Consider the following 26,724-nt stretch of genomic DNA (forward strand, 5'->3'; position numbering starts at 1 on the left):
CGGTTATGACTATCTTGAAAGATGACATGTGATTTACTCGTTTTTCCCTTTTACCATTAAATTCAATTTCCCCCTGCAAGTTAAAAAATTTTACCCTTCATTTCACAGCTTAGCTAGGTAGGACACACTCTTAATTTATCTCCCTCACGCGCTTGACTTTTATTCGAAGCCGCTACACATATATCTGGACCGCACTTTAGTTTAACATGCCATAGTACCCCATCTTCCACTTTCCTCATTTATATACTCAACCCCACTCTAGCTAACAAGTAACAAACCACCCACAACGCTACTCTTCAAAAGTTCCATTTGTTTCTTCAACTATCTGCAGCAAAAATCAATCAATATCTCTGCAAAAAACAAAAAAATAATGCAGCTGAGATTAGCTCTTTTGTGTCTGTTTTTCGCCATTGTTGCTGCAGAAAACCCCTACAGATTCTTCACGTGGAATGTCACTTATGGCACCATTTATCCTCTTGGCATCCCCCAACAGGTTCGCACTTTGATTTGCTTGTTTTATATAAAGATTAGATTTTCGAAGTGTTTGCATGATGTTGATGTATTAATCTTCGTGGGATTTGAATTTCTGTAGGCTATATTGATAAATGGGAAATTCCCAGGTCCTGAGATTTACTGTGTCACCAATGATAACATAATTGTCAATGTGTTTAACAGCTTAGACGAGCCTTTTCTCATCCACTGGTATGAATTAAACTCTTCCTCTCAATTATTTTTTTGCCCTCTTTGTATAATTTTCAAAATTCCATCAGTTTATATTGTAGATTACTGCTTGTTTCAAAACCAATTATATCTAATTGAACGAGACATCAACCTCCCAATATTAGCCTTTTGCCTCAGTTGATTCAATAAATCTAACCAGCTTGTGAAGATATGATTTAATTTGTAGCATAAAATTTTTTAAGACATGCATAAAAAGTTTTAAAAAGTTTGAAAGTTTAGAATATATATTATAATATGCCAACGGGGCTTGCTCCATGTTTATTTTTCAAAGGGTACGAGGACCGAGGAGGATACCAAGAACACACTACTTTCAACAGTTACATTAATATTAACATTATAATTTTGAATTCTAATAAGTAATAATTAAATAGTTTTTTTTTTTGCGATATTATATCTAACAATTAGATCATCTTAATATCTTAAATGAAAAAAGTGCAAATCTAAAGCTAACATTTTCGGTTTATACTCGTAATTTATTGAACATAAGTGATATATATTATTAAAATGAATTTAAGATATACATTTTATTTATATATCAATATAAAACATCTGTTAGGATCAATGGAATCCGGATATCTCCACATTGGTATGATATTGTCCACTTTGGGTTTTAACCCTCATGTTTTTGCTTTTGGAACCACCCAAAAGGCCTAATACCAATGTAGATATCATTCCATCTTTATAAACCCATGATCTTTCTCTAGATCTTCCAATATGGAACTTTAGTTGCATCCCAACAATCCTCCCCTCAAACGAAATTCCACTATTTTTCTCATAGTCCGAGCCTCCCCTCAAGCCTTATTCATCCTCCAATCGAGGTTACTCCACTTCACTGCGTTGGAGCGCACGCCTTACATGAATACCGGGAGCATCAACCACCTCGAGAGTTTAATCAAGGATTTTTACCGGGAGCCCTCATCTCCTTCGTTTAGGTATCGAGGATTCCACCCACACGGCTCGATCTAGACCATGGCTCTGATACCAGAGTTAGGACCAATGGAATCCGGATATCTCCACATTTGTATGATATTGTCCACTGTGGGTTTTAACCCTCATGGATTTGCTTTTGGAACCACCCAAAAGACCTCATACCAATGGAGATATCATTCTATCTTTATAAACCCATGATCTTTCTCTAGATCTTCCAATGTGGGACTTTGTTTACATCCCAACAACATCAAATTAATTCAAGCGGGCTATTTGAAATGTAGCGTTTCACTAGGGTTAGTTAAATAAAATCCTTAATTAGTTATGTACTTGAACCACTAAAAGATGTCGTTACACTGATTAATTTACCTTACAATAAATTGATTTATATATATATATATATATATATATATATATATATATATATATATATATATATATATATATATATATATATATACACCAACAAAATTAAAGGAGATCATAAAGAAAGAAGGACAGTCAAATTTAAAACTTCTGAAGATTTTTAATTGTGGGAAATGGACTCACATAAATTAAATAAAGAAGCCTCACATGGGTTGTTATCTCATAAATTTTGTCAACAAACTCCACTGACCACTGCCTTCTCTGCAATGAGAGAAAAAATGAGGAGTCCATTTTTGGATTTATCCTTGTACTTGAAATTTTGATGAAAATAATTATTAACCCGAAGCAACGGAATATCATATTATTGTGCAATGTTTTAAATTTATCATGTGCATTCGGTGTGAAGTAGGACATTGATGATCAAACATATCAATTTATCGATCGATGAATCAAATAGTCCATAAATTTTGTCTAAGAAATGGAGTTTTTCAAATTACAGATAGAATAAATTTATAGCATAAATTTACCCTGGTTATCTAGTGAATAACTGTATGTTGTATATTCATGAAAAATCAACTTATGATCAAGAAAACAAATATTGTATTAAAAAATTTGAATTAATCCAAAATGCGATCTTCATTCTTAAAACAAGAAATTTTTTAAAAAATGCAGGAATGGGATCCAAAACAGGAGGAATTCATTCGAAGATGGAGTGTATGGAACAACATGCCCAATTCCTCCGGGAAAGAACTTCACATACATTCTTCAAATGAAAGATCAAATTGGGAGTTTCTTTTACTTCCCATCTCTAGCATTTCACAAGGCCGCCGGGGGATTCGGAGCCATTCGGATTCTAAGCCGGCCTTTGATCCCGGTTCCTTTCGGCCCTCCAGCCGACGATTACACTCTACTCATCGGAGATTGGTACAAAGCCAATCACACGGTAACCAAAACTCTATGACCAATTTTTTGAAAAGTAGTCTACAGATTTATCGATTGATTCTCATACGTTTCCAAATCATTATTGTTTACATTGGAAGTACCTCCATTCCTCTTTGATGTCAAAATTCCTACTTGTAGTGCATGTATTAATTGTTTTGATTAATGATTGGTCACCGGTGGTGTAATTATGTATTGGATCGTGGACTTTTAAATTTTGCCTTATAAAACCTTATTTGGACCCCAATATATGTCGCAGGCCTGTGTTTGGGCCAACTACATATGGATAAATAGTGGGCCATAAAAAAGATTCGAGTTAGTTGTTGGTAAACTACCTAGCCTACATCGTGAGCTATACAAATTTTTTTAAGCTAAGCATTGAACCCCATTATTTGCACCTAGGGGTGGGAAAAAATACCGAAATACCGAAAAACCGTGCCGAAAAAAATACCGAACTTACCGAAAAAATCGGTATACCGAAAATTTCGGTACGGTATCATACCGTACCGAACTTTTCGGTATCGGTATCGGTATGAAATAATTTTTTTTTCGGTATTTCGGTATATACCGAAATACCGAAAAATAATTTTTTATTATTATTTTTTTTAGATTTAAGTTCGGTATACCAAAAAAATGTCGGTATACCGAAAATATTTTCGGTATACCGACGGTTTTTCGGTATACCGACAAAATTTTCGGTGTCGGTACGATACCGGTATGAGTTTTTTTCATACCGAAAATTCGGTATACCGCACATGCGGTATACCGAATTTTCGGTATCGGTATCGGTATGAAAAAATTTCATACCGATATTTTCGGTACGGTATACGGTATCGTAGTTCGGTACGGTATACCGTACCGTACCCACCCCTATTTGCACCTGTAGTTAATTTAATTTAAAATCAAGTAAAAATGCAGTGGTATCACAAAGGGAATGTTAAATCAAAGTTTTTAATAATGAACATGAAAAATTAATTTCATTGATTTTTATTTATTATTTACAATAATAATTAAAATTCGTGAGCCGAGTCATTTTTTTCAAGCAATAATATTGTAAAATCTTTTAATTTGACAATAATTGAACTCGATCAGTTGGCGAGATGACTCGATTCATTTTACATTCCCGTGTTTGTAGGAACTCAAAAGAATCAAGCAATGGTATCAGTTGCCATATGTGATACTGACTTTGTTATTTTGCATGCAAACTATGCATTTTTATCCTTAACAATTCGTTCACAGGCATTGAAGGCAATTCTTGACAAGGGGAAAAAACTACCTTTTCCAGATGGAATTCTTATCAATGGCCGTGGCCCCAATGTTAGCTCTGTTACTGTTCAACAGGGTAAATTAATAACACAAAGATTATTCAGTGAAATTTATGTGTTTATATTTCTTCATCTAACGATGGTAAACTCCCAATTCATATCAGGGAAAACATACCGTCTCAGGTTATGCAACGTTGGCTTGCAAAACTCACTCAATTTCCGGGTCCAAGGGCACAAGATGAAGGTGGTGGAAGTAGAAGGAACACACACGATGCAAATTAGCTATTCCTCCCTTGATATTCATGTGGGACAATGCATGTCGGTTCTTGTAACGGCTGATCAGCCACCTCAGGGATACTACATAGTCGCCTCGACCCGTTTCACCACTCCTATTATCGTTACAACCGGCTTTCTTCTCTACGCAAGCTCGAATCGTCCTGCTTCTGGACCATTGCCTGGTGGACCAACCACGGAGATCAATTGGTCCATTAACCAGGCACGTACTATCAGGTATATATATGTACTCAACTTTTCTTTTATGACTGGACGTTGTTGTATATATCATTTCACTTTTTGGGGATGCCTGGAAATATAGTCAGTCTACAACATACTTGTAGATATTTTATTAAAATTTTAATTATTACAATCTCATTATTATTAATCAATTGTGACATTACATGTCTTTTTTCAAGGATGAAACTCAAATCTTATGATTGTTTCTGCAGGACTAATCTTACAGCGAGTGGACCAAGACCGAACCCACAAGGCTCGTATCATTACGGCATGATACCTGTCGCGAGAACCATCAGGCTTGCAAGCTCTGCAGGTCAGGTGAATGGCAAGCAAAGATATGCAATCAACAGCGTGTCCTTCGTGCCGGCCGACACTCCTCTGAAACTGGCCGACTACTACCAAATAAGCGGAGTTTATCGCGCCGGACGCATATCTGATGTACCCAATGGCGCAGGGTTACATCTCGATACGTCGGTGCTCAACACAGACTATAGGTCATTTGTCGAAATAGTTTTTGAAAACTACGAAAATATCTTGCAGAGCTATCACCTCAATGGCTACTCCTTCTTTGTAGTAGGGTGAGCACCTTAACATAGAGTGTGTACACACACACACACACACACACACACACACACACACACACACACGTATACACACATCCAGACCTTATTAGGGATAAGTGATCACACTGATTTGATCTAAAAATCAGAATGGATGGAGGGCAGTGGAGTTCAGCTAGTAGGAACCAGTACAATCTCCGTGATGCAGTCTCTCGTTGCACCGTTCAGGTAAGAAGACTCGGGAGTTTTTTTTTTGAGAGAGCCAACATCTCAATGGATTTCTATGCAGTTCTAGAGTTACGATATATGAAATTTTATTTCTGTTCTTTTAGTTTTGTTTTAAAGGGTCTTTTGGGTCCAAGTCCAAATAAACGTGAGTCCTCGCGAAAACAACCTAAAAATGTGGCCTAAACTTAGTTATTTGGGTTGTTGCAGGTATATCCTAAGTCCTGGACTGCGATTTACGTGGCACTGGACAATGTCGGAATGTGGAATCTGAGATCGGAGTTCTGGGCTCGCCAATACTTGGGGCAACAGTTTTATCTGAGAGTGTACACCACTTCCACTTCCTTGAGAGATGAGTACCCGATCCCAAAGAATGCGCTTCTTTGCGGCAGGGCTAGCGCCCGGCGAACACGTCCCCTTACAGTATATACCTAGTCTAGATACGATAGTTAGAGAACAAGCATGAGCTTTAAATTCCAGAAGATGGAAGAAGTTGAGGCATTTTCTTGAAGCTGTGGAAATGATGGCATTTGTACACTTTATTATATATGTTAATGACCTTACCTCAAGGTCACATTCTTTTAATTAATTGACAAGGGATGATGCATGTTATTATTTTTATGTTATTGCATAATAAAAGTTGTGAGTTTCCATTCCACTACACTTTTATATCATCAATCACAAGTTTTGGCAAATCGAATCTCAATTTATGTTGTTTTTTAAGACCAACAAATTTTATTTCTATGATATTAAAAACTGTGATATTTACAAAGTGAACCTCAGAAATTAATATGGAAACAAATTAAAATGACTAAATCACCTTGCTTTCGGAGTTTCGAGAGGTCATTTTATCATCCGTTATAGGTAGGGATGTAATCGAGTCGAGTCGAGCCGAACTCTTGAATTTCTGAGCTTGGTCGTTTATAATCGAGCCGAGCTCGAGCTTTATTTAACTGAATATATGCATGGCTCACGAGCTTATTCAAACCTTTATCGAGCCTAAACAAGCCTAATAAATATGAATTATACATTTAAATTTTCATTAAATTAATTAAAAAATAAATTATATATTTAAAGAAAAATATATTATTCTTATTAAAATTTGTAAATTTATTATAATAAATAAATTTAATAGATTTTTTTATATATTTCACAAATAATATGCAAAATCAATAAATCAAATATCAAAACTATTATTTTTTTCATTTAAAAGGTTATTCATGAACTTATCAACGAACGTGTTCACGAGCTAACGAGCCGAATACTGTAAAACTTGAGTTTGGTTTGTTTATCTTAACGAACTTCATTAAACGAGTTTTTATTGAATCGAACTCTCAATTACTCACAAACAATTTGATTTGTTTATATATATATATATATATATATATATATATGTAGTTATAAGCTAGTGATATTTGGAGTTTTGTTGAATAAAAAAACAGAAACTAAAGTCGGCGGCAGCTTATATTGACGAAGCAAAACATGAAATTGACTCGAAAGCATTATCCATGGAACCTATCTTCATTTGGAGTCCATAACTACTTTTCCGCCCCTATCGTTTCTAACATAAATTTTCAATTTGATTGCATATTCACCTCTGAAGTTCCATCATGGCTGAAAAATCAGGGCTTGATCCTCAGCTTATTATTTCTCACGAGTTTCCTCAGGTTATTGCTCCAACCTTTCTCAGCTTTATCTACGCAAATTTAGGTACAATTGTGCTGTGGCACTGATTTTTAAATTAATCTTTTGTTGCTTCGTTGAATTGCGATCTTCGTCAGTCTACATTCACTTATACTGAAAGGTAATTGCGAAAGATCAATAATTTCGTTATTTTTGTTCTCCTAATTCTAAATACGATTGGGTGAATTAATTTTTAGTTTTGAAGTGTAGGGATGCTGCGCTCTATGCACTTGGTGTTGGGGCATGTTCGAAAGATGCTGTCGATGATCGAGAACTCAAATATGTTTATCATCGAGATGGACAGCAAGCCATTGATGTAAAGTATTTACTTTGGGACTGACGAACATAAATCTTTCAATTTGCTGATTTTCATGAACTTAATTTCAGCATTCAGGCTTTTAATGCTTGTTTACTTCCAGTGGTGGTAATGAAAACTTTCATGTTGTAAATTTATATTGGTGGGCCATAAGTGTGTCATTGATCCTAATGGCTTTACCTCTCATTAAGAAAGTTGTAAATATTGGAAAAGAAAACATCTGAAGCTCCACATAAAACTGTGTCATGGTTGCCAAGGCAAGAAACTGATAATTTATTCTTTTTGTGCTTCCATAGGTTTTACCAACATTTTCCACTCTATTTTCTTTTGGACTTCAGTCACAGATAGCTCAAATACCAGGTTTACAGTGAGTACTATCATTTTTCTGAGTATATCTGCGTATTGAAAACGTAAATGAGCACTTGTATGAAATATTTTTTGTTGTGAATTTGTCTTTGTCGTGGTTGGTTGTCTTCAGATTTGATCAACGCCTTCTATTGCATGGACAACAATACATAGAAATTTACAAACCCCTACCATCTAATGGTTGTGTAAGTTTTTCAACTTCCGATTGTTATCTTGGTTCTCCATAACCCCATTAATTTGTTTTTCATTTGCTGAGCTCATTAATTTTCATCTCAAATTTGTTGATGCAGCTACTAAATAAGATATCTGTTGCTGGGTTGCATGATAAAGGTCTGTTTCTGATATGGACCAGCTGTATTGATTATCTATGGTTGTATAATGATCAAGAACAATCTTTTCAAACTTGAGATATCTGCAGATACCAACAAAATATTTTTCCTTTTCATTCATTTCCTGTCGTAAAAAATAGGCTTTGGTTTGTTAAAAAAAGTCATAAAGATAGGATTTGTGTACTACTCAAAGTTAAGCCCTGCTCAAACGTTGGGTTATAGCATTTTGCTATTTAGGATTCAGTTTTTCTGGGTTGGAGGAGATTTTTATGAAGCAAGGTTTATTTTCTTTCTTGTAGGTAAGGCAGCAGTCCTGGAGATGGAAATTTTAAGTTATGAAAAAGAGTCTAACGAGTTGCTATGCATGAATCGGTATGAATCTTATCTTTACGAAAACACACATCTGTCAGTGGCGTGTCTCCTCTTTCTTTTTCTCTTTTCTTTCATTAAGTAGCTAAGTCCATATATTTCCCTATAGGATGGCAGTTTATCTAAGAGGTTCTGGAGGCTTCTCGAAGTCATCCCAACCTTACTCATTTATCAAGTACCCGTCCAGCCAGACCATGGCTTATAAAATTCCCAAAACTCAACCATTTGCTGTATTTGAAGAATCTACTCAACCATCACAGGTACTTTAATTTGCTTTTTCATGCAATTAAATATGATTGATTTATATGAGTATATCGATGAGGGTGGAAGGAAGCGTTTCCTCTCCTTTTCAATCAAAAAAATGACCCTCGAGTCATGCTGTAAATTTTTATAGCATGAAACATAAATATACATATTTTTTGCTTGATTGTCTTCTTGGCTTCCATAAATGTAAAAGTTATAGTAGGGGACTAATTTATACTAGCTCTATAATCTGATGACCGAGGAATTCGGAAGTGTTACTTGTTTAGTATCCTTCTCAAAAATTGCCTCTAAAGTTGACTTTCCTTGAATGCTGCTAGTTCTTAATCTTCTTATTAGGTTGCATAGTTTAAGCTGTACATAATTCGACAGTCTTTTTAGTGAATTTAACTGCTTTTGGGAGTATACAGTTTCTTTTTTCTATAATTCTGTACTTCTACGATGCAGGCTTTGCTTTACAGACTATCTGGTGACTATAATCCATTGCACTCAGATCCTATGGTGGCAGAAATTGCAGGGTAATTTGTCTTCCAATTGATAAATCTTGATTTAGCATCGAAGCTTTTTCTAGTATTCTTCAACATTTGTGTCGGGTATTTTTTCGAATTTGGGAATAGAATAGGCCATTTCAGGGCTGTCTTGTGAGTCTGTGACTCCAGAAAAGAACAGTAGAACTTGAGAGTAGAATGATATGTGGGCAAATTTCTTTATGACTTCTATTATTTCAGTAAACCATTTGTAAGGCCATAACAATTAACAACTACAAGATACGGGCCAGATATAGTTGGGCTCATAACAATCTCCTATTGGTAGGATTTTAAATCTCGGGCCCTGTTCATCAGCTAAGTTATATTCAACTTTTTCGTAATAAAGGATACCTTTGATGGTTCTTATAACCAAATACTGAATGCTAGATACAGGAGAAATACTTTAGTTTAAATTAATGCATAGAATAGAATCATGCAAACATTGATTCTTGCTGGCTTTTTACTCCTCGAGACTATGAAAGACCCTTCTACTCTTTTCTAATTCCTCTATATGTAATGCTTCGTATAGATTCTCTCGTCCGATATTGCATGGACTTTGCTCTCTTGGATTCGCAGTCAGAGCCATAATCAAATGTATTTGTCGAGGTGATCAAAGTATGATTAAGAACATATCAGGGAAATTTCTATTGCATGTCTATCCTGGCGAAACTTTGATAACAGAAATGTGGCTTGATGGCTCGAGGTAACCTCTACCGAATCTTTTATTTTCAACATCCTGATTTCCTATTATTTATTTCCTTGTCTGTGTACCATAAAAGCTGAAAAAGTTTGTGAAATGTGCAGAGTGCTGTACCAGGTGGAGGTCAGAGAACGAAAGAAGACCGTGCTTTCTGGTGTAGTAAGTCTTACTCGTCTGAGTTCATCTCTTTGATTCCTCGTACTGCCAAAAAACGTCGTTAGAGGTTGTAATTTGTCACATGTCACTGTAAGAATAGAAAATCGACCATTTTATTGACGCATACATGAATTCTCTTTTTTATGTTCCCTTCGTTACTGAATCGTGGTGATAATGAAAAGCTAAGCTTGTCAATTGCTGGATGTTTTTTTATTTGTAGCAATGTTTCAGTTATTAGTTAATGGCGCACCTAAAGTAACATTAAATGATAGATACAACTTTAAAAATGAAATATTTATGAAATAAATTGATTTCATTGGTCGATATAATAATTCAAAAAAGAGTAAATTGGTGAGCATAATGAATTAAAATATTAAATTAATTATCGAGTTGTTGCTTGTGAAAATCAAGGCAATTTTGTATGAACATGACTTTGGAGTAGATAACTTTCAGTTTTTTAATATCCCAACACTGCTCTTGTCCAAAAATCTCGTCTCATGTCCTCATCCACGCCAAAGCCTCCATTTTTGGGACATAATTCTGTTGTCCGAAGGTAATGTGTACTGTTTGGTACGTGCCCGAAGCGGAAGACACGGTTATCTTTGTCATAATTCTGAAGTCCCGTTTGTCTCAATAGAATATAAACATCTGAGTTCATCATTATTGCTGCTGCAAACTGAGATTTTTTTTATATATAAAATGAGAGGTTTTAGCTCCAACTTTCTTTGGAAAGATAGATAGGTTGCGTAAATGGATGCATAAGAATTGCCAAACAACTTATTGACCGAAATGGACGCAACGTCGTGTTTTTTTCCCTCACCAAGCTGAAAGGCTTCTATGAAATTCACATCTTTGTGTAGAGATTCTATTTTTTGTTGTTGATATCATTATTTTTATTATAATTTTTAATTTTTTTATATATATATTTGTAATTTTTTGATGATATTCTATCTAGGTAAATTGGAAAATTCCTTAAATTAAATAAATACGGGCAAAATGAATCAAAATCAAATTCACGCAACCAAAAAAAAAAAGCATTGTGCTTGAATTTACATTAAGTACCCCGACAGCCCACGGGGCCTTTACTAACAGAAAATCTGGGAGTAGGCCCATATTCATATCTAGGCGATGGACCTCATGGAATAAGTAGATACAGACCAGTCCAAACTGGGGGCCCGGTAAATCGATAATCTGGGATGATCGCTCTCCAGCCCAAAATCCATGGTGGGACAGTACTCTTCTTCTTCCTTCTCTTCATCGTATTCGTACACAAATTCAGGCATCTCGATTTGGTCCCACCTTATGTTGTTTCTCAAGACATTCAACGTATTCACGTATCTCATCTTACTGTAAAACCTGTCATCAATTCAAGCACTTGACTTTTTGCGGGTGATATTTTTCCTGAAATAATAATTGAAAACTGAATAATCATTCTACTTACCCGGCGGCGGCGCCGGAGAAGAGGAGACGGCCAAAGGTGGCCAGAAGGAGGCGGCACTGAAGAGACGGATGCAGGAAATAAACGGCTTCCACGTTCTGCCCAACTTCAGCCGGAACAGCATCGAACACGGATTTCATGGCTAAAATCCCAGGGGAATTCTCTCTTCTGTTAACTCCAGAGTGCACATACACAACCGAGAATCGTCCTCCACTCAAACTGGGGAATATCTCAGCCTCCAAGAATTTCTTCAACGCCTCCACACCAACCAGCTTCCCTATAATAATAATAATAATAATACTCAAAAAAATATCTTGTCGAAGTTAAAGACGGGTGTTTTGTTTGGTAGTGAATTTTACCAGGAAAGAGTTTTCCTATGATGCGGAGGATCGGGAGGCCTCGTTTGTCTGTGCCTTGAATCATGAATATGCCCAGTTTCTTTATGAGTTTCTGCTGTTCGGATTGGGAGAGGAGAGAAGAGGAATCATCAGTGGTCATTCTGGTTAAGCTCCAGGTCCCTTTCAAGTCAGTACGAGTGCTAGTGTGTTATATATATATATATATATATATATATATATAGATAAAACCAAACCCCCCAAACATATCCTACAGTTTCGATAATAGGAGAGAGATTGAGATTGGGAACCGGGATAGAATATTCTCAGCATCTTCCTTTCGCCCCCCTCTTGCTACCATTCGGGAAACATTTCATTTTTGTCCCAGAGCAAGAGGTGGGCCATTCTATCCCTTCGATTTTATTTTATATATATAATGGGATGCTGGATATTGATCTTGAGGACTCGCTCTCACAAGTAGGAATAGGTATGGTATGGTATATCATATCGAAAATATTGATATGGAATTTTTCATACCGATATAGACGGCATACCGCACATTCGGTATACCGAATTTTTGGTATAAAAAAAATTCATATCGATACCGTATCGACACCGAAAATTTTGTCGGTATGCCGAAAAAATTACCGTCGGTATACCGACAATTTTTTCGGTATATCGAACTTAAATTTTAAAAATAATAATAATAAAAAAATTATTTTCGGTATTTCGATATATACCGAAATATCGAAAAAAAATATTTTGTACCGATATCGATACCGATTTTTTCGATAAATTCAATATTTTTTCGATACGATTTTTCGGTATTTCGGTATTTTTTCTCACCCCTACTCACAACTGATTACTGAACTTCAGCACCCTTCGATTAGTATTTCTATATCAAGTCTTTTTTTTTAACTCATACCAAGAAGATTTTGCGCTGCCATGTCAAGAATTATTTATTGATCAAACCAATTTTAACATTGAAATTAATAAAAAATGGATTTTACAGCAACTTAAAAAGAAAATAAATTGATTTTTATTATATAAAAAATTATACTTTATACCCAATCTCAAGTTTGCGCACAAGTTTATATAAGTTGGACACTAACCTCGATCGAGCTAAAATCAAAAACCGATTCACAAGTTGTATTGCAAGCTCCTACTCATAAAGTGCGGATGAAGAAGTGAAATATCGCAAGAAATAATACTTTGTGTATCATTAAATCTTACAATGAAATATTTGAAAACATAAAAAATAAAAATAAAAAAAAATTATACGGTTTCTTGCTCATGATTTTCTGGTTAAACCGTGAAAGAAACGATGCTTTCGGCTCCTCGTATGCTTTCGAGAAGCCCTCGACACGAGGTAGGGAACAAATTGCACCTGCACAGAAGCCTTAGAAACTTCAGAAATGGCAATTGTATACTTCATACGAGGATGCTAGTATATGAGACTTGAATATGTATGCGTGTGCATACATATTTATTTTTTAGATAAATTATTTAACCTCTCAACTCTCACATATTTACAATCTTTTAGCTAGTCATCTCAATGAACGAGAAAAATCATTCCTACAAATAATGTTATACATCTTATACCTGAAGAGCTAAACAAGGAATCTAAATTATGTATTAAACTAAATTTAGGCTCCAGGTATCACTCTAGTGCAGTCAATTCTAACGATATCCGGCTATCAAACTTCAAGGAACTATTCAAATTATAATGGAAGTGTGTGTATTGTTGCAGTTTTGCCGGGACAGAAGGGACAGTAAGAAAATCTATATTTGATAGCACAAAATAATTTCTATATCGTACTCTCGCATAACAAAAGGATAACGAGAAAGAGACGTTTAACAATTCAACAATGACTTTATGAACACAGATTGCTTGATCATGATCATGTCAAACTACCGATTAATGACGCTTATATGTAAATAATTATATCATAAGTTCAGAATCTAACAAATAAGCTCAAGGCCAAATTCTTTTGATATGTCAGCATCACAGCGAGAACTAAACCAAGCTAAAGGATTCTCCGTGGAAAATATCTAGATTTGGAAGAGTGACTGGTAAATTTAGAAGACTAGCACATAACTACGAGAATTATCAATCACTAGCGGTTTAGGTATGCCTCTGTTTATCATTTCCTGGTGATTCCACGTGAATGTTTCTATACCCTAGGTGATGGTTTTCACCAAGAGGAAATTTTCTAAAAAAAGCGACTCAACAAACTGGTTGAGGTATCTTAAGGCATTATTGAACAACCCCATGTTCGGATTACAGAAAAAGTCCGCAATCTAAGAGGAGCTAAGATTTCATCACGTTAACTTGGGAATGCTACAGATAAGTGTTGGCACATTAACCATCAACTTATCTCTAAAACCCAAAGAAGCTTTATCATCTGCAAACATCATGGTGGAGTTTTTTTTAATTTTTTGTTAAAAAAAACATTATGGTCGGATTTCATGCACGCAAACTCCACATAAACGCTGCAATATACAATATCATATGTTTCAGTCCAAAATCTGTGAGCTGAAAAAAGAAATACCTGAGAATTGTTCCTAACGCCATAATCCTCAAGTGCTGAATCGTCGTTAAGTAACTTTTCATTGAGGTGCAAAAGGCAAAAGTTTGCCCACACATGTTTCCTGTGAATCCAAAGAATAATGTTTGAATTTCCAAACTGATCAATTACGGGATTTCTAACAATTTAACAGAGCGATGGTGGAGTATGAACTCATTCGGGATGGTTCCAGCGGTAGTTGAAACGTACCAAGAAATGTGACGATGACCCATTCTTGATTCCTCCAAATCATTCACTTTTTTCTTAATCGCCAGTTTCAAGTCCTTCACAGTGGCAGAATTCATAACCGCTACATCTTCGAAAGCATACAGAACAACACAGATCTACTCTCCATTACAAACATCTACTTACATAAAGTGTTTGTCAAAATGTCAACTTGACTAAATCCAAACTTGGCGTACCTATAGAAGTGCCGTCCAGTTTACGGACAGAGATCCGCTTGGCGCTTCCGAGTTCCAAGTTGATGAGAGTGTCCACGTCCGATAAAGTAGGCTTCTTCGGGACGTCTTCGAGTACGGGATCGTTGAGAAGTGCCGCAAGTGTGGATTGTAATCTAGCTTTCCTGGCGCTGATGCTATTGTACTCTGGAGTTGCATTAACGGCGCTGCCACTGGTGCTGGCCGTGTCTGCTTTCGTTTCCTCCATTAATTTAGCACAAAAAAGATAGAAATTGAAGTGAAATCAACTATAATCTTGCGGATGTTCGTGATTTTGTTTCTTTCTTTTTTTTTCTTTTTTGGAAATTCTGTTCGTTATTTTTTTAGTTTTTTTTTTTTGGAAATTCTGGTCGTTAAATTTAATCGCGCACACGAATTTTTTAATGTATATTTTTAAATTGATATCCGATAAATTTATAATATTCACACAAAAAAATATTATTTTGATCAATTTGTTAAACTAATAATTTCGATAAATTAAATATAATTAAATTATTAAACACAATGAGTACTACTTACTTATTTTAATAGATATAAATGTACACTTAATTATATTTTTTTATTAATTTTAAAAATATTATACTAAACTAAAATAAATTTTTACATAATTAAATTAACATTTATTGAATACAAAATATATTTTTTAATTTATAAATTAATTAACACATCTCTAAATTAGTAAAATATAATTATTTTTGTTCAGTTGATATTTGTTTAAAGTATTTTTAAAAAATACATGTAAAAGTAAATTTATAGTTCCAAGAAAATAGAACTGAACAAAAATTTAAGAAAACTCTGATAAAAAATTTCAATAAAAAAATATTTCATAAGAGAAATATGCTATAAGTGGAAATTAAATTGCTTTTGCCAATTTATCATATCAAACTTCCTCCGAATAATTGATGAAAACTTTAACAATTTTACAAACACTCTCGTGTAATGATCTCATGTTGTCAATTTTATAAGATAAATCTTTTGTTTAGATCACTCATAAAAAAATAATAAAAATATTATTTTTTATTATAAATACGAGCAGAATTAACTCGTTTCAAGAACACAACCTCACAGCAGACTTAATAAAAAAAATCGATTAAAACGAGAAGAAAATTTTCTGAAAATGATAAAATTTTCATATAAATAACTTGGTTTTCGAGGCCATATATTTATTTTCATTCGCGTCGAATTATCATAAAAATGTCTCTTATTTTTACTCTCCCGTCTCATGATCACGAGATCACAGCATATTGATGATTTAATCAGCCACGTCTATTTTCCATTATTTTATGACAACCTAAAGTGAATAATAATTGATTAAATCGGACAGATATAGTCATATAGAGCTTTATTCGAAACACGATGACACTTCTGCAGAAGCTAATAATACTGTATTATCAAGAAATTGAAGGTTTCTGGATACACCTCTATATAACTGTGTTTCGATCTGTTTCAGTATAGTTATCCACCGCAAACCAACTGAGCTCATGTAGTAGAAACAGCCCAATTTGATGGAAGCCTAGTCGAACTCAAAGGCGGCATGTTGCGTACATTCACGTCGAGGGGCAGCAACCTGTATTCAATATCGAGCTCTCGGAAGATTTTAATCATCTCCTCAACCAGAAGTGCTCTTCTTGCCCATCTCTCCCCCATGTCTTGATGATTCATTCTGTGAGAAAGCCACACCGACCACTTCAATCGGTTCATGTCCTCGATGTCTCTCATGACTACTGATGGAGCAGGGTTCCAATGGTCGGTTTTGTTCTCAATGTACCTGAAAATGTCCCGGTCGTTTATATGTAGAGAATATGCATATATGTATTTCATTGAGTTTGACTTCACTGCTTTTTTACGGGTATCTTTTGTCCAACATCCGACCGACGTGTGCTTATTCATGCCTATGATATTCATTTTGGGATACATATTCTTTGATATAGGCGTGTAAAAAACATAAAACTGTTGTTGATCACCTTTCATAAAATCAACACTTTGGAAAAGTAGTTCGAACGATGGACAGAAGATACAGCTATATTTGTACCTTATGATCCTCTCCTTCATTCTCGCGATCTTCTCTACAGGGGTCGAGATATGTATACAGAAGTCGATTGCGTCGCCCATATCCGGGCTGCGGTAGTAGTTGTTGATCGGTTTTGTGGATAAGACGCTGTTTGGGTAATAGATCTTGAGGCTATCGTATCTTAGAAAAACAGTCGTCAATATGTTCATCTCTTCGACTATCATCTGAAAACAACGGTTGAAATCAAATACACGTTGAATACGAGCGAATTGTGCATGTTACGTGGAAAACAACTAGCATACCTGAACTCCATCGACTTCAACACGGTCACCCACATCAAAAGGGTGCATCACAAATAAAAAGATAATTGCCTCAAATGTTGTCTTGCAACTATTTCCAAACACGAACACGACTAAAAGAAGCTGGGAGCTTAAGAAGATAAAGAAATGTGTCGTCGCGACTTTGAGTATGAGGAGCCAAATTACGATGATGATAACCCCAACAACGACGTTCATCATTTGATGTAGTTTGTCGACAGCAGTTTTGGTGTCGTTTAGGGATAAAGCAAGAGCCTTCCTTTCCCTAAATGCATTGACCTGTGGTGTAAAAAAGGTTCATCGTTTATATCTCATACCAGTTTATATCACATACAAATTCATGGTAACAAGCATCTTTTATATATTACTCACCAACCAATTTTTCAGATCTCGCTTGCTGATTCCCTTTTGTTCGCATCCTCCTTCAAAGAGACGCAATGCCTTTACAGCTTCATCCTCTCGAAGAAAGCGGAATAAATCCTCCTGGTAAATGCGTCTGCACACGAAAAGGACATCCTAGAATGTAAGGGTTTTTACATAACCAACAAATAACACTAAATTCAAAAAACATGCTGATTTAGATTTGGTGACTAGATTTCCCATAAGCTGACCATAGGCTTCTTTTGGTTGCCACTCTCAAACGAGAAGCTTTAAGCTAACAGCAAAAGCAGATCTAGAAACATGCAGGATTCAATGAAAATCTTGAAGTAAATGAAACTACTTAACATGAAAATTTAGTGTAATCGGCTAGGTACAAATCAATGATAGAAATACGTAAAAGATCATAGATTAGGAAACAAGTAGAAAATTACTTAGCTCCTGGCCTGGCCACATTGGCAAATATTTTTTTAGCGGCAGCTTTGGCCTGGTTTTCGCTCGTGATCTGCACCATCGATTCATCTTCAGCAGTCGAGCCCTGTATGCGCTCATCCAGAGTCGAGATCACCCCTTTCCTCACAATGTTCATCAACCGCTTCATATTCCAAGCCGATATATTCTTCTGATTCAGCCTATGCAAATGATCGACCGTAATACCATTCTGACCGTCCTTCTCTGACATCATTTTCGAAAGCCTAGGACTTTTAGCATCCGTGGAAAGGGTACTCCTTGGAGTCCCGATCATTCTTCCACTTTTTGGGAAAACATTGGCCTTGAGGTCAGCAGGAATAGTCGCCCCCGCACTCTGAAGCTTCTGAACCTCAACCATCGCCCTCTCCTCGTCTTCCTGCACCAGCTGAATCTCGATCAGTGGCGGCCCGGAAAGAGTCTCAATCACATACTGAGTGAACAACGCCTCCTGAATCCGATCAAAAAACGTGCTAACATGAAATGATGAAGCTAAAACCTTGACAATCAAAGTTTTTAGCAGCAAAATCAGAGTTCCCACCAAAAGGCAAACCCAAATCTTGGTCACATAAGGCAATATCTTCCCATCTGTCACCCTCTCAACCCTCTCGTCGAAGATGCTCTGCCAAGCTATCAGAACAAGGGTCAACCACACACAATTCTGCACTGGTTTTCGTAATCCGTACACGAAATACAGAACCCTTTTCCGCAAGAGAAAGTTCCTCTCGATGAAGAAAACCACAATCCGAATTGCCCATCCGGAAACCAATCTCCCAGAAATCAATACCAGGACCATTAACACCCATTTCCAGAGCTCTAATTCAAACAGGGTTCTTTTTCTGAAGAATTTAATAGTTAAACTACAAACTAAAGCGGCAACTATCAAAATCAAACCCAGTAATTGGATTACTGAGAGAGCACTACACTTCATTTTCTTGTAATCCTCGGGTAAATCTTCGTCAAGAAAAGGGTCGTCTTCGTCAAATTCACTGGTCCCTTTCCCTAAAACTTGGGATTTGACCATTCTTTGAGTATGAGATTTCTGATTATTCTCCTCCGGTGGGTCCAGCAATCTCGACTTAGTTTGTACTCTAAGCAAACTAGATCTCCTCCGAAAAGAATTATTGGAGCTGCAAACTATAACTTCAGCTGGTTCAGCATTTGACACGCGGTTCGCCGGCGGCGGCTCAGCCGTATTCTCGTGAAACGAAACACGGACCTCTCTCGGGGTCAGCTGCCCGTAGTTGTTATCGCCAGGGATCTCGGATATTTTACGTAACGGCGATTTCGGGGACACCGGAGATTCCGTCAGGAAGTCGAAGTCCTGGGAGGCGGCGGCGGCTCTCATGACGGCGTCCTTTGTGAAATCGTAACTGGAGTCCCTCCACATTCTGTTAGCGTTGCTCTCATTCACGCCAGCACTAGTGGCTCTGTTTCAATAGGGTGAATCTTGGACGTTACTCTTGATTTTGACGTTCTTGGGAGGAGGAGGCGAAGGCGAGGAGGTGTCGGAGGAGGAAGATGACGTCATGCTCGCCCCGGCTGGATAGGACGTGGGGTTTTTGCACTGGGTTAAGAGAATTCGGCGTTCTTCTTCTTGAAATTGCGAGGATTTGAAGTATTTACGGAAAGTTTTCATGTGAGGCGGTAAATTAAAAGCTAAATTTCGACAAACGAAACGGGATTTTTCAACTCAAAAAGATACAGAAAAGTATTTAAAATCACAACACTGGTCAGATGATTCGGAAAAATGACTATTTAATGTTGAATTGAAATTTACATGATCACGGAGCGACGAGGTGTTGGCTGTAGATTTCAGACACATATACCAAAAGGTGGTGTGGTGCATGAAAAGCTTCGTAACGTGAGTTTTTAAATAAAAAGGGAGTGAGCAAGTGAGTTTGGTTGGAGCAAGGCGATATGTGTCGTCCACGTGGCAGTCCTAATTAATTAACGTTCCGATTGTTACCACACTGTATTTTTCTATTTCTCTCGTACATGTACATGTATATCGAGAAGAGCACACAAATTCCAATGTAAAATATATTACATATTTAATATCATTTAATCTTGTAAAATTAATTGGTAGATTTCGTTATAATTTTGTATTTAATGTTACAACAAACGGAATAAGTGATACGATATCGTTGATATTTATTCGATAAAGGATCAACTCTATGATAAATACGATATTGGATTAAATCTAGTTGAGATAAGGCAATATTCTTAATTGTTATCAAAAGTCCTACTTAATGATGTCTTTTATCTCCGGCAAAGTTCTATCTTAACAAGAATTTGACTCTCATAAAATAATTGATCATTTATGTCTCTATAAATATTAGTTATTGGTCGATGATTTTATTTATTGACAAAAACTTGTGTGAGACGGTCTCACAGATCGTATTTGTGAGACGGATTTCTTATTTAGGTCACCCATGAAAAAGTATTATTTTTTATGCTAAGAGTATTACTTTTTATTGTAATTATGAGTAGGGTTGACCCGTCTCACAGATTATGATCCGTGAGACGGTCTCACATGAGACTCACTCTTATTCATTTGCATTCTCTTGTTCACTTCGCATTACTATATCTTACTTTGAAGTTTACTATTCGAACTGACTTAAGCATCGAAAAGATCTCTGACACCACATAATCCTCCTTTTTTCTGTACAGGACCCTGAGCACCGACCCAATATGATGATCTATAAAGATTTGAATATTCGCGTTTCTGACCTAACCCGATATAAAATTCTGGATATCCTCACATTATTTTATATTTTTTCATCTTAGCTTTGTATTAATTAATAGAGCTATGAATTGTTTTCTATCAACTTTCTATTGTTTGAGTTCAAACTGATACAAATTAAAGAAGTAATCGGGTTCAACAAGTTGAGAAATTCCTCCTGACACAAAGTATATGGGGCGTGCAATTTTTTATTTTTAAATAAATTATATCAGATCGCAATTTTTTTAGTAATAAATAGATTTAAAATTAATATATTATTTTATTATAAAAGTTATAATCATTTAATTTTGGTAATAAAACTCAAAAAAAAATATTTAATGTAAAATAAGAATAAAGATTAATGAGGAGATAGTGAAACTCAAAAATAATGAGTGGATGTTAAAATAAATATGAAAGAATTAAAATATTAATATAATGCGTATGTATCACGTTGACTCCACACTTCTTGATGAGATTGTGTGAATTTCGTTAATACTTGTAAATAAACAATAACAAACAAATTCAAGATAAAAAAAATGTTGAGTTGAATTTAGAAAATGGGGGCGAAAATCTACCAAGCAATTTCCCAGCTTTGCCATAGTAAGACATAATTAACACAATTTCTTTGCAGTAGCTGCACGCTGACTGAGTAAATGAAATCTCCCTTTCTTCCACTGCGCCGGCCAGCCTTGGGAACTCGCTCGTATAGTATGCTGTGTTTAAACATTATTACTATATTCCTACTGCACGCTAAATATTAAAAGCTTGTTGATGAAAAAAAATTAAAATAATAATAACAAAAAGAAACTTATTGCCGAATGCCAAGTTATATTAACTGATGATTTATAAGATAAAAACCAAAACATAGAATGATTTTTGCAATTTTCTTTCAGTGTAATTAAGGAGCTCCATCAATTAAAAGCTCGAATGATGGTTCCAGTTCCTCAACCCGTTTGATTTTAAATGCAGGTACACCAAGTTGTCAAACAAAACTTTTCGCCTCGATCATATCTTTGATGACACGAATTTTGATTATTTGGAAAACAAAGCAAGTAAATTCAAAGAACTCAGCAAATCATATAGATTTCAAATTAAGATTACTGGTCCCAAATCTTCACATGATTCGTTTGGTGCATTAATAAACACGTAATACGAGAGAATTCTCCTCCTCGTATGAGCAAAAAGAAATAACACTAGAATTTAATTAACTTTCGATAACAGAGTCATGCTCCACATCTCTTACACACTTGGGATGAACTTCATACCCACAGTCTATACATTGGTATGCCCATCCGAACCCTTGCTCATCGCAGTCGCAGCATATAAATGGGCCGCCTCCATTGCCCTCCGACACCAAAGTTAACTCATGGCCATGCCTGAAATGGTACCTCAATTTCGGAAAATTTTCGGCCTCTTCATCGTTTTTCATCTCGAGCGATCTTATTCTCACCTGGGTGAATGGATAGGCATTTTCTTGATAAAGGTTGATGAGGTTCCGGCCTTCTTTGGTCACGGTTTTCCCATCCGGACTTAGTATTACTAAGCTTGGAATACTTTGTACGTCGAAATACTTGATGAGATTTTTTATCGTTGGATCTGAAAATGGCAGTGCAAGCCATGGCATGGTGCAGAAATGTAAATCGAAGGATGATTCGTCCTTGTCACTTGATATGAAGACTATTTCGAAGGAATCATTGTTGCCATTGATGGTGGATTCTTGCTTGATCTTATGGTATATTGAGGCTAACTTGGGGGTGAATTTCACCCCTGGGGAGCACCATTGAGCAGAGAAATAAAGTCCAATTGTTTCTCCCATCAAAGAAGCAACAGGCACCTGAAAAAAAACAAAAACACTCTTCAACTTCTTAGTGATGTGAATTAATGGTTAGACACCCAGAGCTGGTATGTACTAAGTGATAAAGATCGTCGACTCCCGTTTGATGGTATAAGAGTTAGATTTTAATTATCCTCGTCGATCGATGATGATAAAAAAAAAACACCAAATACAATCAATAATTAAATAATATCGAACTTCGGAAATAAAAAGTTGACAGTGGGTGTTAACAGTTTGTGAATTCATCAATAATAAACAGAATAATTACCTCGAAAGGCTCAAATCCTATGAACCAAACCAGGCCACTAATTACCTTTTCAGGCATAGAATGACTCACAAGAAAATCTCTTTCAGGGGTAATCAGCAACTCTTTGAGAGTCTGGTTTTCACGCTTCTCCTTCTCCTTCTCCATCAGCTCCTCCAATCTCTCTTTGGTGAATGGGTACGCACGTGCTCCATACCGATCAATAACATCAATCCCATTTTCAATTCTTGAATCTTGTTTATCATCGTAATTTGGCAGTAGAATGATTAAGCATGGTATACTTTCGACATTGAACCTCAGATTCAAGGCCCTTTTTGTTGTCGTAGACGAAAATGGAATCGAAAGCCATGGCATGGAAGATCGGTATTCATCGAAGGACTCAAGGTCTTCATCAGATGAAACAAAGACTACTTCGAAACCTGGATCAATGTTTCTCTTCTTGAGTTGCTCGTAAGTATTGACCAACGTTGTGGTGAATTTTCGACAAGGTGGAAACCAGTTCGCAGAAAAGTATATGCCAATGACTTTGCTTTGGATATCAGAGATTCTTACCTGACCAAAAAAAACGACAATTTAAAGGATAAACGTGGAATCAAGTTGAAAATTTTTCAAGACTAAAAAGTGGACTTATGCGTCAAATTGATTCAATCACTCTATCGAAGTAGGCATAGATGCAAGGTACTGGTAAAGTGATCAACTTCCCAAGCTTTTGAAATTATTACAAGGCTAAGACGTAAGCATTTGCAAGTCATGTTTAATTCCCATCACCCAAATACTCCAGCAAATTGGTATTGAAAAGCTTAGGAAGTTGATCATACATCCAAATAATAAGATTGCTTTTGTGTCGCCACAGATATCCGATTTGATCAGGTAGGTGACTATTAATTAAGTTAAATCCGAGGGTTTACAAGTCCTCGCCAAAAGGCAGCCATGCGGGTTCCCATCACCAGAAGATACTAAAATAAGATTGCCTCTCTTCTTAAAATTCAGGCGGATGTATCAAACTAGTTTCAAGGTTTGAGCTCCATTATTTGGACTTATGGCACAATATTTTGAGGATAATCCATCCAAGGGACACTCCCCAAAGAGGTAAGCAGAAAGAAGTGTACAACTTACACCGAAATGGTTTTAATCCTTAAAACTACTAAACCAGATACCTGGTCCGCAGTGGAAGATAGCAGAAAGTCGTCATCTTCGGAGCACAAAAGAGAGTACAATCCCCCTTGAGGGATCTCGTTACTCGAATCAACTCCATTCCGGTTCAGCTCTTCCCCCATGGTTTCCCGTCTCTATGCAGGCCAAAAGGCTCACCCGAAGCAGCAAGATTCTACTCTTTGTCCTCTGCTATAACCACTAATAATTCCATGCATATTCTCCCACATAAATTATAACGCCGCTCATAAAAAAAACAAGCAACACGTAGCGTCCTCTCAAGTTTCACCCGATAAAAAAAAAATCGAATTATGTAAAAACAATATTAAAGTTAAACTAGAAATTACGCCAATGAAGTGGATTGTGCCACGTACAAAGTGTATGATTTGACGGCTTTACCCAAATGAAACTAGGACCAATGCTTGAATGCCTTAATTTGTGCACTTGTCACGTGTCCACAATACGCCGCTGCCTTGAAGTTGACAGAGCATTAAATAAATAAATAAATGAGTCGGATTTCTCATCGTACACGTATCATCATATGTCCCTCCAATTGCATTCTGGCGCCTGTTATCGAGGATGCAGCTTTTAGGTAAGCAAAAGACTTCAATTATATATTTCATGCTTCCTGTTTTTTAAGTTTTATGTCAGTTTTTTAAATTAAAATAGAGTTAATTTACTGTAGGAGTCCTGTGTCTTTTTTGGTTTACGGTGTAACCAAATTGGACCTGAGATAAATATTGGAATAATTTCTTATTGTACATGAGATATTTATCAAGCATAAATTAATTTATTTTTCATTTGAAAGCTTCCGTGACGTATGTACATTCAAGTTGAGTGATGTAATGGAAATGATTTTAATAATAATACTAAAAAAGTAGAGTCATGTATCTGAGAAAGTAGTTTCACTAAAACTCCATCAAATGAAGTCCGTAGCATCCCCAAATAGGTAAGTTTTAAACGATGCCAAATATGACCAAACGTCGCAATCAAATTTCAAGTTTTATAAATTTAAACGGGTTTAATATGATATATCAAATGAAAAATTTTTGTTTTTTGTTTTTTTGTTTTTTCACACTTAATACGATCAACAAAATAATTATCAGCTTTTCACATGCTATTACACGAAAAGTTGTGAATTTTCTGTGAGTTTTCAGCAACCATTCAATCTAATTAATGGTGTCTACCGAAACATCTAGAAAGCAAAAAAATTATTCTTAATAAAATAAAATAATGTTTAACACTATGATCAACTTATAATCTTCAAGTTTTCATCATGCCACTACAGATTCGAAGGAAAATCATCATAAAAGCATAGCTACCAGCAAGTTTTTAATTTTTATACGTAAACTGGGTGCTTTATCGCAAAACAAAGTCGATGAAAGAAGATTGTTGTGTATGGAGATGGGCATGAGTGAGATTTTTGGGTTTAATTTTTATACCCATATCCAAATTTGAAATAGTTGGTACCAGATATTCTGGGTTCAAATTTGGTATTATCATAATTTTTTAAAAAATATTAAAATAAATTTATAGTTTAAATTTAAATAAAATTAAAAAAAATACAAATAACTTGCAGCCATAAGAAAAAGAGAGCGTGGCCGATAACATGCCTTTCTCGAGGAAAAAATAATAATAAGAAAAGTGAAATATGAAGAAGCCAGGTTTTAATTTTTCACACAAGTTTTATAAGTTTCATTATCTTATTTTAATGAACGAAAATGGCGAGCCAATCACTTTTGTTGAAGTAACTCCTATTTCTTAGAATAAGGCGAAATAAAATGAAACTAAAGCGCAAAAATATAATTTACCCTTTCAATGCTCTTCACAGAAAATTTAACCCTAATCTTCAATACTACTTGACTTAGACATTGAATAAGATTGAAAAAGGATGTCTTTAAATATGGCACGATGCTTCGTAAATCCATACATCCAACTATGAATATTACATCACGTAATATAAATATTTTATTATTGTTATGTCTTGTGTGTCTATAAAATTAAAAAACAAAAATTAATGTTTTTTTATTTAATTACTATTTTAACTGAATAAAAAATTATTAAAACATAAATGAAATAGGGATATATTGATAAACGAATAGGAAAAATAATAGTAAATATGAAAATTGAATTATATAATAGAGATGGATATTAAAAAAAAAAATCATTCTAAACACATGAGAAAGTGGAGTAAATGGATGTAAGCATCATTTAAAATGTGGAATACCAGTGTAATTTGTTATTGCCTGCTGTCAGTAATAAATGCGAGGCAATAAATTATTTTAGTAATCGAAATACAACTTGTTCGCTCGAATGCTCTGATAATCAATTGCTCATCTGTCACCCAAATCAAGGTGCAAATTAGTTCCATTCTCCAGTTTTTTTCCTCAATTCATTCCATCGTCATTAATTATTTAAATTTTTATTATTTTTTATGCTAAAAGTATTAATTTTTATTATAAATATAGGTAGGATGGACCTCGTCTCACATATTGAGATCCGTGAAACGATCTCAATAAGACCTACTATATAT

The 26,724-nt window shown here is 35.5% G+C and overlaps 6 protein-coding genes across 9 annotated transcripts; 2 read left to right on the forward strand and 4 right to left on the reverse strand.

The window, feature by feature from the left end:
- The first annotated feature begins 188 nt into the window (after positions 1–188).
- Positions 189–6,194, forward strand: LOC140825727 (L-ascorbate oxidase homolog). Its single transcript, XM_073187660.1, has 8 exons — positions 189–493; positions 593–702; positions 2,707–2,977; positions 4,213–4,315; positions 4,403–4,748; positions 4,964–5,329; positions 5,461–5,539; positions 5,747–6,194. The coding sequence occupies exons 1-8, from the start codon at positions 371–373 to the stop codon at positions 5,969–5,971; spliced, it is 1,623 nt and encodes a 540-aa protein (XP_073043761.1). The 5' UTR covers positions 189–370; the 3' UTR covers positions 5,972–6,194.
- A 782-nt stretch (positions 6,195–6,976) lies between these two features.
- On the forward strand, positions 6,977–10,456 carry LOC140825729 (enoyl-CoA hydratase 2, peroxisomal-like). The gene is made up of 11 exons (XM_073187662.1): positions 6,977–7,203; positions 7,318–7,340; positions 7,430–7,535; positions 7,832–7,902; positions 8,014–8,086; positions 8,192–8,231; positions 8,530–8,602; positions 8,709–8,859; positions 9,308–9,378; positions 9,917–10,090; positions 10,192–10,456. Exons 1-11 carry the CDS (start codon positions 7,147–7,149, stop codon positions 10,277–10,279), a joined length of 927 nt encoding a protein of 308 aa, XP_073043763.1. The 5' UTR covers positions 6,977–7,146; the 3' UTR covers positions 10,280–10,456.
- A 767-nt stretch (positions 10,457–11,223) lies between these two features.
- Positions 11,224–12,230, reverse strand: LOC140828092 (uncharacterized). The gene is made up of 3 exons (XM_073191071.1): positions 12,041–12,230; positions 11,685–11,958; positions 11,224–11,599 (listed from the first exon to the last, which is right to left on the reverse strand). The coding sequence occupies exons 1-3, from the start codon at positions 12,177–12,179 to the stop codon at positions 11,365–11,367; spliced, it is 648 nt and encodes a 215-aa protein (XP_073047172.1). The 5' UTR covers positions 12,180–12,230; the 3' UTR covers positions 11,224–11,364.
- A 909-nt stretch (positions 12,231–13,139) lies between these two features.
- LOC140828093 (U11/U12 small nuclear ribonucleoprotein 25 kDa protein) lies at positions 13,140–15,344 on the reverse strand. Of its 2 annotated transcripts, none has more exons than XM_073191074.1 (4): positions 15,006–15,344; positions 14,794–14,893; positions 14,569–14,668; positions 13,140–13,403 (listed from the first exon to the last, which is right to left on the reverse strand). In XM_073191074.1, exons 1-4 carry the CDS (start codon positions 15,247–15,249, stop codon positions 13,308–13,310), a joined length of 540 nt encoding a protein of 179 aa, XP_073047175.1. In that variant the 5' UTR covers positions 15,250–15,344; the 3' UTR covers positions 13,140–13,307. The 2 variants fall into 2 exon arrangements, with proteins under 2 accessions (XP_073047175.1, XP_073047174.1); XM_073191073.1 differs by having other exon boundaries at positions 14,794–14,899.
- Positions 15,345–16,338: 994 nt separating this feature from the next.
- LOC140825730 (mechanosensitive ion channel protein 8-like) lies at positions 16,339–20,036 on the reverse strand. Its single transcript, XM_073187663.1, has 5 exons — positions 18,182–20,036; positions 17,742–17,865; positions 17,355–17,648; positions 17,074–17,276; positions 16,339–16,809 (listed from the first exon to the last, which is right to left on the reverse strand). The coding sequence occupies exons 1-5, from the start codon at positions 19,603–19,605 to the stop codon at positions 16,521–16,523; spliced, it is 2,334 nt and encodes a 777-aa protein (XP_073043764.1). The 5' UTR covers positions 19,606–20,036; the 3' UTR covers positions 16,339–16,520.
- A 1,971-nt stretch (positions 20,037–22,007) lies between these two features.
- On the reverse strand, positions 22,008–24,469 carry LOC140825731 (probable nucleoredoxin 2). 3 transcript variants are annotated; one of them, XM_073187665.1, is made up of 3 exons: positions 24,197–24,469; positions 23,112–23,591; positions 22,008–22,801 (listed from the first exon to the last, which is right to left on the reverse strand). In XM_073187665.1, exons 1-3 carry the CDS (start codon positions 24,314–24,316, stop codon positions 22,145–22,147), a joined length of 1,257 nt encoding a protein of 418 aa, XP_073043766.1. In that variant the 5' UTR covers positions 24,317–24,469; the 3' UTR covers positions 22,008–22,144. The 3 variants fall into 3 exon arrangements, with proteins under 3 accessions (XP_073043766.1, XP_073043767.1, XP_073043765.1); XM_073187666.1 differs by having other exon boundaries at positions 22,008–22,774; positions 23,088–23,591; positions 24,197–24,468; XM_073187664.1 differs by having other exon boundaries at positions 22,008–22,774; positions 23,043–23,591; positions 24,197–24,468.
- Between the last annotated feature and the right edge of the window lie 2,255 nt (positions 24,470–26,724).

This window comes from Primulina eburnea, chromosome 3, assembly GCF_022965805.1.
Source record: "Primulina eburnea isolate SZY01 chromosome 3, ASM2296580v1, whole genome shotgun sequence".
Taxonomy (NCBI): Eukaryota; Viridiplantae; Streptophyta; class Magnoliopsida; order Lamiales; family Gesneriaceae; genus Primulina; species Primulina eburnea.

Coding starts and splice junctions, on each gene's coding strand:
- LOC140825729 (XM_073187662.1), top strand. CDS start 7,147: ATGGCTGAAAAATCAGGGCTTGATCCTCAGCTTATTATTTCTCACGAG. Junction 7,341..7,429: donor ACATTCACTTATACTGAAAG/GTAATTGCGAAA, acceptor TTTGAAGTGTAG/GGATGCTGCGCTCTATGCAC. Junction 8,603..8,708: donor GAGTTGCTATGCATGAATCG/GTATGAATCTTA, acceptor ATTTCCCTATAG/GATGGCAGTTTATCTAAGAG.
- LOC140825730 (XM_073187663.1), bottom strand. CDS start 19,605: ATGTGGAGGGACTCCAGTTACGATTTCACAAAGGACGCCGTCATGAGA. Junction 17,277..17,354: donor TTGAAGTCGATGGAGTTCAG/GTATGCTAGTTG, acceptor CGTTGTTTTCAG/ATGATAGTCGAAGAGATGAA. Junction 16,810..17,073: donor ATGAAGGAGAGGATCATAAG/GTACAAATATAG, acceptor GGACATTTTCAG/GTACATTGAGAACAAAACCG.
- LOC140828093 (XM_073191073.1), bottom strand. CDS start 15,249: ATGGAGGAAACGAAAGCAGACACGGCCAGCACCAGTGGCAGCGCCGTT. Junction 14,669..14,793: donor GGTCATCGTCACATTTCTTG/GTACGTTTCAAC, acceptor TTGGATTCACAG/GAAACATGTGTGGGCAAACT. Junction 13,404..14,568: donor GCGTTAGGAACAATTCTCAG/GTATTTCTTTTT, acceptor GCTTCTGTGCAG/GTGCAATTTGTTCCCTACCT.
- LOC140825727 (XM_073187660.1), top strand. CDS start 371: ATGCAGCTGAGATTAGCTCTTTTGTGTCTGTTTTTCGCCATTGTTGCT. Junction 703..2,706: donor GAGCCTTTTCTCATCCACTG/GTATGAATTAAA, acceptor TAAAAAATGCAG/GAATGGGATCCAAAACAGGA. Junction 4,749..4,963: donor AACCAGGCACGTACTATCAG/GTATATATATGT, acceptor TTGTTTCTGCAG/GACTAATCTTACAGCGAGTG.
- LOC140825731 (XM_073187664.1), bottom strand. CDS start 24,316: ATGGGGGAAGAGCTGAACCGGAATGGAGTTGATTCGAGTAACGAGATC. Junction 23,592..24,196: donor TATCTTCCACTGCGGACCAG/GTATCTGGTTTA, acceptor TTTTTTGGTCAG/GTAAGAATCTCTGATATCCA. Junction 22,775..23,042: donor TAGGATTTGAGCCTTTCGAG/GTAATTATTCTG, acceptor GTTTTTTTTCAG/GTGCCTGTTGCTTCTTTGAT.
- LOC140828092 (XM_073191071.1), bottom strand. CDS start 12,179: ATGACCACTGATGATTCCTCTTCTCTCCTCTCCCAATCCGAACAGCAG. Junction 11,959..12,040: donor CATAGGAAAACTCTTTCCTG/GTAAAATTCACT, acceptor TTATTATTATAG/GGAAGCTGGTTGGTGTGGAG. Junction 11,600..11,684: donor TTCTCCGGCGCCGCCGCCGG/GTAAGTAGAATG, acceptor AATTGATGACAG/GTTTTACAGTAAGATGAGAT.